General features: G+C 53.2%; 1 protein-coding gene across 1 annotated transcript; it reads left to right on the top strand.

Moving 5' to 3' along the window:
- Nucleotides 1-5050: 5050 nt before the first annotated feature.
- LOC128634541 (uncharacterized) lies at nt 5051-9573 on the top strand. Its single transcript, XM_053685176.1, has 8 exons — nt 5051-5222; nt 5379-5707; nt 5987-6196; nt 6919-7008; nt 7084-7233; nt 7408-7552; nt 7982-9272; nt 9365-9573. The coding sequence occupies exons 1-8, from the start codon at nt 5051-5053 to the stop codon at nt 9543-9545; spliced, it is 2568 nt and encodes an 855-aa protein (XP_053541151.1). The 3' UTR covers nt 9546-9573.
- Nucleotides 9574-10954: the final 1381 nt, after the last annotated feature.

The following is a 10954-nucleotide window of genomic DNA, read 5'->3' as shown; positions in this document are numbered from 1 at the left end:
TAAAATCAATCACAAACACACCAATGTACATTAGAGACAAGCTATCAGGCAACACGACTCAGAACTGTGTTAAATGTAACCGTTTTCAAACAAACTTAGGGTATAATGTATGTAAATAGACACTCACCTGTCATTTTATTAGGAACACCTGTATACTTGTTCATTCATGCAATTATCCAATCTGCAGCGCAATGCATAAAATCATGCAGATACAGGTCAAGAGCTTCAGTTAATGTTCTCATCAAGCATCAGAAAGGGGAAAAATGTGATCTCAGTGATGTTGACCGTGCCATGGTTGTTGGTGCCAGACAGGCTGGTTTAAGCATTTCAGAAACTGCTAATCTCCTAGGATTTTTACAAACAACAGTTTACACAGAATGGTGTAAAAAACTAAAAACATCTAGTGAATGGTAATTCTGTGTCTGGCAACGTTGATGAGAAATCTTGATTTCTGCTGTGACATGCAGATGGTAGGATTAGAATTTGGTGTCAACATGAATGCATGGAGCAAATCTGACTTTTGTAAACAGTTCTGGTTGCTGGTGGTAGTGTAATAACATGCTGAATGCATTAACACACATTGGTACCCTTAATACGAGTCAAGCATTGTTTAAACGCCACAGCCTAGCTGAGTGTTGTTACTGACCATGTACATCCCTTTATCCTACAATTTATCCATCTTATAGTGGCAGCATGGCAAATCACATAAACATGGACCAAAATCTGAAATAAATGTTTAACACCTACTGGAACCCATGTCTTGAAGAATTCAGGCTGTTCTTAGAACATCATGTGACGTTCTTAATAAAGTGACCTGTGAGTGTATAAAGAACTTGTGTAAAATTCTGTCTGATCAGCCATGACTTATATGAAAAAGCAACTCATTGTATTAAAACATATTCTCTTTTAAAATGAAAATAAATCTGAGTAGTCGGAGTATCATATGTTCATAATGTATCATCTACAGGGTAATCATTTATATTCCTTTGATTCAGGACAGTTCTCCTGACATCACCTAGTCCAACGCTATTTTCTGATTGTGGGCCATGTCCGTTGGGTCCTGCAAAGAGAGCGCACAACAATAATCCCTTTTTCTTAAATATGGATGACTCATGTTACAAATTCCTAACGCAATTTATTGCCTCTGTAATAATACATCGATACCAAGCACTGAGTTAAATATAAGTTTCAGATTTAGATTTTGAGTCAATCATGCTTTCCTGGACAAATTGCTTAAAGCAGCTATATTGCTTGATTTAATTAATTTCCAGAGAAAGAGATCACGTGTTAACTTGTAAGTATGGAAACTCATAATTATGTATTTACTATAGGATATCTGTACGATCATTGTCAGACTTTACTAACTGACAGGAAAGGCAGAGCATGATGAAGCAAAAGGAAATGAAGTGCTGTCACTCACGCACACAGAATTAACCTGACCTAGATATTGTCACACGCCGTGACGTAAAGGAGATAAGGCAGGATGCAATCGCAGTAAAACAGGTTTATTTAAGAGAGAGAGACAGGCAGACAAATCCACAACATGATCCAAAACGTAATCCACAAACATGCAAGAGGTCAGGCGATCGGCAAACAGGCATAAAGGGGCAAGGCAGGGATCCAGGAAATACAGGGTCGAGGAACAAGACAAGAAACGTGAACTATAACGCGGGACTGGTAGCAGAGAAACCAGTGTGAACTAAACTAACTAAACTAACTAAACTAAACTAAACTTACCTGAACGTGAACCTAAACCATGAAACATGACATAAACTAAGACTATGGTTAACTATCGTGAGGACTCTAAACTAAGTGACTAACTCATTCAAACTACTGTAATATTCCGCGCCGTGTGCTGGGAGGCGCGCGGTATATATACATACATAATCAGCTTCGTAATGGCTGATGGCTGAGGGCAATTCGGACACACGTGACACAATAGCCAATGACAGAACAGGGAGGAGACATAAAACATAACAAATGCACGTGTCCAAATGTCACGAATGTCAACAACGAAAAAGCAGGTGCTCTGCGCACCTTGCACAGCAGCGTGCATTCACATGATCTTCAGCACGGTGCTTAAAGGGGAAGTCGTGACAGAACCCCTCCCCAAGGGCACTTCTCCCGGAGTGCCATGAAACATCCATCTCCTCGGCGGAGCATTGAAACAGAGCGACGTACTCAGCACTGCAGGAAAGCGGAGAGACGTCCTCGGCTGAACAGGAAAGCGGAGCGACATCCTCGGCGTTGCAGAAAAGCAGAGCGACGTCCTCGGCTGAACAGGGAAGCAGAGCGCTGTACTCAGCAGAGCATGAAAGCGGAGCGACGACCACAGCCAGGCAGGCAGGCTGAGCAACGACCACAGCCGGGCAGACAGGCTGGGCGAAGTCCTTGTCGGAGCATGAAGGCAGAGCGACGTCCCCTGTAAGGCCAGGGAGAGGAGTGTGGATCTCTGTGAGGCCAGGGAGAGGAGCGTGGGTCTCCGTGAGGCCAGGGAGAGGAGCATAGCTCTCCTCGAAGCAGGAGGGGGGAACGATGTTTGCCATGGAGCAGGAAGGCTGAGCGACGTCCACAGCTGAACAGGGAGGCTGAGCAACGTCCACAGCTGAACAGGGAGGCTGAACGACGTCCACAGCTGAACAGGGAGGCTGAGGCTCTGAGGTCACCAGGTGAACCTTGGGCATGGGCGGAGCTTGGGTGGCCGTGTCAGTAGACTCTGGCATGAGCAGAACTTGGCTGCGCGTGTCAGCAGACTGGGGCGTGAGCAGAACTTGGCTGCGCATGTCAGCAGACTTGGGCCTGAGCAAAACTTGGCTGCGCGTGTCAGCAAACTCGGGCGTGAGCAGAACTTGGCTGCGCGTGTCAGCAGACTCAGGCGTGAGCAGAACTTGGTCGGTAGACATGGGCGTGGGCTGAACTTTTGCGACCGGGTCGGTAGACTTGGGCGTGTCATCAGGAACTTGAGATTTGACTTGGACTTCTGAGACTGGAGACTTGACTTGGACTTCCGAGACTGGAGACTTGACTTGGACCTCAGGGACTTGAGACTTGACTTGGACTTCTGAGACTGGAGACTTGACTTGGACCTCAGGGACTTGAGACTTGACTTGGACTTCTGAGACTTGAGACTGGACTTGGATTTCAGGGACTTGAGACTGGACTTGGATTTCAGAAGCTTGAGACTTGACTTGGACTTGGACCTCAGGGACTTGAGACTTGACTTGGACTTGGACCTCAGGGACTTGAGACTTGACTTGGACTTGGACCTCAGGGACTTGGTTGTCCGTGTTAACATCAACTTGGTGGCTCATCCGCTCATAATGCATGTGGAATGGAAGATCAGCACTGTTCGCCACATTAACTCCCTTCAACAGCTCATCCAAGTTGTAGCTCTGCCCTGGTTCTCCAAACTCCCTCAGAAACAGGTCCGAGAACTGCCTACTGTCCTCCAGTACTCGGGGTCTCATGGCTGCTACTCGCTGTGCCCACTTGCGAGCTTCGCCAAAAAATCGGGACATCATGAACTTAATCCATTGTTTCTCCCTTGGCTTCGGGTCAAACAGGCTGGAGAAGTAACTCTGGCAGTCAATCATAAAATAGTCCGGATAGGCAAAGAAGCCATCATACCGATCGGGAAGGTCCATGAAAGTCCATTGCGAAAACTGCATAGAATCCAAGGCGGGGATGATTGACGTTGACCTCCAGGTTCTGCGTTCTCTCCGTTCTCGTGCTGCATCCATGATGGGCGAAATATTCTGTCACGCGTCGTGACGTAACGGAGATAAGGCAGGATGCAATCGCAGTAAAACAGGTTTATTTAAGAGAGAGACAGGCAGACAAATCCAAAACATGATCCAAAACGTAATCCACAAACATGCAAGAGGTCAGGCGATCGGCAAACAGGCATAAAGGGGCAAGGCATGGATCAAGGTCGCGGTCACGGAAATACAGGGTCGAGGAACAAAACAAGAAACGTGAACTATAGCGTGGGACTGGTGGCGGAGAAACCAGCGTGAACTAAACTAACTAACCTGAACGTGACCCTAAACATGAACCATGAAACATGACATAAACTAAGACTATGGTTAACTATCGTGAGGACTCTAAACTAAGTGACTAACTCATTCAAACTACTCTAATATTCCGTGCCGTGTGCTGGGAGGCACGCGGTATATATACATACTGTCGCGACGGGCAGAGAGCCGTCTCTCTGAGAGGGAAAACGCTCCTTCTCCAACTGCCGCACCGGCACGACGTGGGCAGCTTCCTGCCGAACATTCCGCCAGCGGGAAGGACCGCCGCAGCAGGGCGGGACTGACGCGACTCCGGCCAGCGATTGGCGGATCCAACGGGGAAGTCCCACCACTCAGGCGACGGCGGAGGAGGATAAAAGGGCGCGCTTCCGGCCGGGAAGCGGAAGAGAATATCGTAGCGTCAAGACGGACTCTGTGCGTGTTTGCAGCGATTCGCAATCTCCGATCACGACGGTAACCTCACGCCCCACGCTAATCTCTCTCTCTCTCTCTCTCTCTCTCTCCCTCTCTCCAGGAGGTACAAGCGCGGACGAGACCGCCGGATAGTGAGAGTCGCACATACGGAGGACGCCGGCCCGGGAAAACCCCCGCCCCGCCTCGGGAATCCCGCCTCCGCCACGAGTAGACTCCGCCGGCCGTCACCCCTCCACAAAACCCCGCACTCATCCACTTATAACCCATTCACCTCACCCTAGCCACAATAAACCACCGTTTGCGAACATCCTTCTGTCTCCTGTGGGTCTGTACGCCTCCCTTCCCCGGGCTAATCCCTCACAACTGGTGGAGGATGCGGGCATAGTACAGACCCGCCTACCACACAAAAAAAAATAAATAAATAAAAATAAAAATATTTATAAATAAACCCGCGAGAGAGAGGAAAAAAAAAAAAAAAAAAAAAGGAACCCCACAAAATGGACCACACCCTGCAACACCTGCTGGAGACCAGCCTCCAGCAGCACGCTGTGACACAGCAGCTCGCCGAGAGCCTTCAGGTCGCCACACAGACACTGATCGCCATGAGGACTGAGACCCCCGCCGCCTCCATGCCTCTCCCCGACGCAACCAGCGAGATCCGCCGCCTACTACCCCCCCTTGGCCCCGAAGAGGACCTCGAGGCGTACTTCGAGACCTTCGAGAGTATCGCCCGCTGGGAGGGGTGGTACTGTGACGACTGGCCCCGTGCCCTTGGTCCCCTGCTCACGGGAGAGGCCCGAACAGCCTACTATGCCCTCGAGCCGGAGGAGGCCACGGACTACCTGGCGATGAAGGAGGGAGTCCTGGCGTGGTGTGGCCGAACCCCTGGCCAGGCAGCTACTGAATTCCATCGTTGGGTTTATCGATCAGGTGCCCGACCACGTTGCCAGATGAACGCCCTCATCCGGATCACCAAACGATGGCTCCGACCGGATCGGCATACCGCCTCGGAGGTGGCGGAGAAGGTGGCGATCGACCGTTTCCTGAGAGCGCTACCCCGGGCAGAGAGACAGGCCATGGGGGCCCACGCCCCAACTACGCCCCAGGAACTCCTGACTGCCCTGGAGCGAACCTTGGCCACCCTGGAGCTCGACTCCGGGGAGCAGCAGCACCTCGATCGGCCCCTCGGTGCCCAGGGCCCCCGGTCCGACCGCCAGACCCAGCCCGCATCTGGAGGAACCCCCAGAGGGCGCCCACTTGTGAACACCCCTGAGACGAGCCCATGCCTACAGAGCCGGAGAGGGAAGCCGCCCGGCTGCTTACAAAACCATGGCTGGCAGGCTGCGCCCTCCATCAGCAGCAACCGCCGGAGGCGCCATCCGTGACGGTGTGGGTCGAAGGGAGACCGGTAACTGCCCTACTGGACACCGGGAGCATGGTGACCCTTGCCCAACCCTCCATCCTGCCTGAGGGGCGCCGCCCAAGCGGGACGCTTACCGTGATCTGCGTCCATGGGGACACCCGGGAGGTCCCCTCAGCTGAGGTCCAGATCCGGAGCGAAGCCGGCACCTGGCCCCTCCAGGTCGGAATCATCCCCGAACTCCCTGTGCCCCTCCTCCTGGGACGAGACTGGCCAGGATTCCGGGTGGTACCGAGAGCCGAGCCCCGGAGATCACGGCGGCGGGGGAAGGGGATCCCAACCTGGCCGGCCTACCTGGCCCAGGACGACGGAGAGGCCACCTCAGAAGGTAAGACCCCCCAAACTACTAACCCTCTGTCGTCTGTCTTTCCCCAGGGAAACCGGGAGGGGAAGTTCGGCCGGGAGCAGAAGGAGGACGACCGGCTGAAGCACTGCTGGGCCCAGGTACGGGTGATAGAGGGGGTCGACCAGAGCCCAGACCTGAGGCTCCCCACATCGTACTTCCTCGTCCGAGGGGGGCTCCTGTACCAACGGGCCTGCCGCCGCGGGGAGCAGGTGGACCTACTGGTGGTGCCCCGAGCCAAGACAGCCATCTTATTACACCTAGCCCACACCCATCCCCTCGGCGGCCACCTGGGGGCCTGAAATACCCTGGAGAAACTGCGGGACCGCTTCGTGTGGCCCGGGATGGACGCGGAGGTCCGGGCCTTTTGCCAACAGTGCCCGCAGTGCCAACGCACGGCCCCGCGGAGGCCCCCACCGGTGCCCCTGATACCTCTGCCCATTATCGGCGTCCCGTTTGAGCGAGTGGGCATGGATCTCGTGGGGCCCCTACCCAAGTCTGCCCGGGGCCATGAATACATCCTGGTCCTGGTCGACTACGCCACTCGGTACCCTGAGGCGGTGCCGCTCCGCAAGGCCACCTCGCAAAACATCGCCAGGGAGTTGGTACTCCTCTTCAGTCGAGTGGGGATCCCCAAGGACATGCTGACCGACCAAGGTACGCCTTTTGTCTCGAAGCTAATGGAGGATTTGTGTCGTCTGTTACAGGTGAAGCACCTCTGGATGTCCGTCTACCACCCCCAATCCGACGGGTTTGTTGAGAGGTTCAATCAGACCCTCAAGCGGATGCTGCGCCGGGTGGTGGACGAGGAGGGGAGGAACTGGGACCTCCTCCTCCCCTACGTACTCTTCGCCGTTCGGGAGTGCCCCCAGGCGTCCACGGGCTTCACGCCCTTCGAGCTCCTGTTCGGGCGGCGGCCGCGGGGATTGTTGGATGTAGCCCGCGAAGCCTGGGAGGAGCAACCATCCCCTTTCCACTCCGTCGTCGAGTACATGCAGGACATGCAAGCAAGGATTGACAGGGTGGGCCCCATCGTCCGGGAGCACATGCTGGCGGCGCAGGAGGAGCAGAAGAAGGTATACAACCGCCCCGCACAGCCCCGGGAATTCCAGCCGGGGGACCGGGTCCTCCTGTTAGTGCCCAGCAGCGCCTGCAAGTTCCTCGCCCGGTGGCAAGGTCCATACACTATCCTCGAGCGCCGGGGCCAAGTCAACTACCGCCTACAGCAGCCCGGTAGGCCGAAGGACGAGAAGCTATACCATGTAAACCTGCTGAAAAAGTGGGTGGAACCAACCCCGGTGGTGTCGCCGTTCACAGCTCAGGACTCGGACCGGGGCAAGGGTACCTTGGTCGGCTTCGGGGAGGACCTCACCCCCGCCCAAAGACAGGAGCTTACTGAGCTGATTGACCAGTTTGCAGATGTGTTTTCGGCTTCCCCGGGAATGACTCAGCTGGTCCAGCATGAAATCAAGACTCCTCCCAGTGTAGTGGTGAGACAAAGGCCATACCGTGTCCCCGAGGCCCGGCGCCAGGCCATCGAGGAGGAAGTCAGTCGCATGCTGCGGGACCACATCATCGAGGAGTCCAGCAGACCCTGGTCCAGCCCCATCGTCGTCGTGCCGAAGCCGGATGGGAGCATGAGGCTATGCAATGACTTCCGGAGGCTGAACCAGGTGTCGGAGTTTGACAGCTACCCCCTCCCCAGAGTGGACGACTTGATCGAGAGGCTGGGGAGAGCCCGATTCATATCGACCCTGGACCTCACCTAAGGCTATTGGCAAGTGGCGCTCGCACCGGAGGCAAGGCCCAAGACAGCCTTTAGCACGGCCACCGGCCACTGGCAGTACCGGGTTCTCCCATTTGGACTGCACTGGGAGCCCGCCACGTTCCAGCGGCTAATGGACATCCTCCTGCGACCCCACCGACAGTTTGCCGCAGCCTACCTGGACGACGTGGTCATACACTCCTCCACCTGGGCTGACCACCTGTTCCACCTCAGGGAGGTCCTGAAAGCCCTCCGGGAGGCCGGCCTGACGGCGAACCAAAAGAAATGCCACCTAGGGCTGATGGAAGCCCAGTACCTGGGATACCGCATCGGACGGGGAATGCTGAAGCCCCAACAAAAAAAGATTGAGGCTGTGAAGGACTACCCACGTCCGACATCGAAAAAACAGGTACGTGCCTTCTTGGGATTGGCGGGCTACTACCGCAGGTTCGTGCCTAACTTTTCTGCTGTAGCCTCTCCCCTCTCAGACCTTACAAAGAAGGGCCAGCCAGACCAGGTGAGGTGGACAGCCGATGCAGAAAGGGCCTTCCAGGCCCTAAAAGAGGCCCTCACCAGCGCGCCGATACTCCGCAACCCGGACTTTGACCTCCCTTTCACTGTACATACTGATGCTTCCGAGACCGGGCTGGGCGCCGTCCTCTCCCAGACCTTCAACGGGGAAGAACACCCAGTCCTCTACATCAGCCGGAAGCTGTCCCCGGCCGAGAGGAAGTATGCGGCGGTCGAGCGGGAGGCACTAGCAATAAAATGGGCCATCGAGGAGCTGAGATACTATCTGGCGGGCAGGCACTTCGTCCTCATAACAGACCACGCCCCCCTACAGTGGATGGCCAAGGCGAAGGACACCAACGCCCGGGTAACCCGCTGGTTCCTCGCCTTACAAGACTTCTCCTTTCAGGTTAAGCACCGGGCGGGGGCCCAGCATGGTAACGCGGATGGGCTCTCACGACGAGACGCCCTCTGGGCCCACCACCGAGCGGCAGTAGGCTCGGAGCTGAGGGGGGGGTACTGTCGCGACGGGCAGAGAGCCGGCGCACACAAGAGGGAAAACGCTCCTTCTCCAACTGCCGCACCGGCACGACGTGGGCAGCTTCCTGCCGAACATTCCGCCAGCGGGAAGGACCGCCGCGGCAGGGCGGGACTGACGCGACTCCGGCCAGCGATTGGCGGATCCAACGGGGAAGTCCCACCACTCAGGCGATGGCGGAGGAGGATAAAAGGGCGCGCTTCCGGCCGGGAAGCGGAAGAGAATATCGTAGCGTCAAGACGGACTCCGTGCGTGTTTGCAGCGATTCGCAATCTCCGATCACGACGGTAACCTCACGCCCCACGCTAATCTCTCTCTCTCTCTCTCTCCCTCTCTCCAGGAGGTACAAGCGCGGACGAGACCACCGGATAGTGAGAGTCGCACATACGGAGGACGCCGGCCCGGGAAAACCCCCGCCCCGCCTCGGGAATCCCGCCTCCGCCACGAGTAGACTCCGCCGGCCGTCACGCCTCCACAAAACCCCGCACTCATCCACTTATAACCCATTCACCTCACCCTAGCCACAATAAACCACCGTTTGCGAACATCCTTCTGTCTCCTGTGGGTCTGTACGCCGCCCTTCCCCGGGCTAATCCCTCACAATACATAATCAGCTTCGTAATGGCTGACGGCTGAGGGCAATTCGGACACACCTGACACAATAGCCAATGATAGAACAGGGAGGAGACATAAAACATAACAAATGCATGTGTCCAAATGTCACGAATGTCAACAACGAAAAAGCAGGTGCTCGCGCACCTTGCACAGCAGCGTGCATTCACATGCTTTTCAGCACACTGCTTAAAGGGGAAGTCATGACAGATCTATGTCATAAATATTTTGCCATATTTTATTGCCAGCCCTTCCAAAAATTGAATTGAATGATAAAGAACTGGACCTCTGAAAATGAGGGAATCATCATGCACACATGCACTAAAAGTCTACTATTTTACAACAATAATAAAAGCATTAATATTATGAAAGAACACATATGGAATGATGCATTGACCAAGGAAAGCACAACTTCATGAAGGAACCAAAACATTTTGAAGCATCCAAATAGGCCAAGCACCAGTTGGCAACATTTCCTAAGTTCTAAATGAAAACAATTTAATTTAGAGTAAAATGACTTGTTTTTAAGTAAAAAACTACTTTAAAAATTCAACCATAAGTTTTAATGGAAAATGTATATTCAATGTCCAAACCTTTGTTTGGCTGGTAGTGTATTTATTTTTTACATACCAGAATGAATCATCTGATTTATACTAGGAATTTTCTTATTTCCCTGTTTTCATATTTGGTTTACACATATCTGTTGGTGTATAATATCTAAAATCCTAAATATACCCGTCACGCTCTCGCCGGCAGATGGCACTGCTGCGTCGACATGCACGGGTGGCTGCAGAGAGCGCGTGCACAAGATTGAACTGTTGCCTATGGACACGTGCCTTTGTTTTGGTTTTTGTTCTCTTCCTGTTTATGCATTGGTTGATGTTTGAGGGGGTGTCGTTATTGATTATGTTTGGTATTTAAAGCCCTCATGTTGCTTTGTACTTCGCGCAGTATTACTTTAGTAACTGAATGAATGTTTAGGTGAATACGTCTAAGTATGCCAAGCGCTCGTGTCTTCGTGTCCTGCTCTCGCTCCATGACTCGACTTTAGTTTCATGTTTAACCTCGATTATCTTGTCCAGTATAGACCATGTTTTATGTGTCTTGACTAATGTTTACAAATAAAGACGTTGATCTGTGCTTGCTTCTGCCTCTGCCCTGTTTCGTAACAATACCATGCCAGATTCATGTTAAAACACAAGGTATTTTTTCCCCCTAAATGCACCAAGGACACTCCAAAGTTATTCTTTATAATAATAATAATGATAATAATAATAATAATAATAATAACATGCCTGTCACACAAGTTTTTATGTAT

Source organism: Ictalurus punctatus, chromosome 13 (assembly GCF_001660625.3).
Source record: "Ictalurus punctatus breed USDA103 chromosome 13, Coco_2.0, whole genome shotgun sequence".
In the NCBI taxonomy this organism is placed as follows: Eukaryota; Metazoa; Chordata; class Actinopteri; order Siluriformes; family Ictaluridae; genus Ictalurus; species Ictalurus punctatus.
Note: the sequence above shows the minus strand (reverse complement) of the source record. Positions and strands in the feature narration are given on the sequence as shown.

Excerpts from the sequence above, each read along its gene's own strand:
- LOC128634541 (XM_053685176.1), top strand. The coding sequence starts at position 5,051 with ATGAGGACTGAGACCCCCGCCGCCTCCATGCCTCTCCCCGACGCAACC. Across the intron at positions 5,223-5,378 it reads CGACTGGCCCCGTGCCCTTG|GTGCCCGACCACGTTGCCAG; the intron begins GTCCCCTGCTCA and ends TTTATCGATCAG. Across the intron at positions 6,197-6,918 it reads CGGAGAGGCCACCTCAGAAG|GTGAAGCACCTCTGGATGTC; the intron begins GTAAGACCCCCC and ends CGTCTGTTACAG.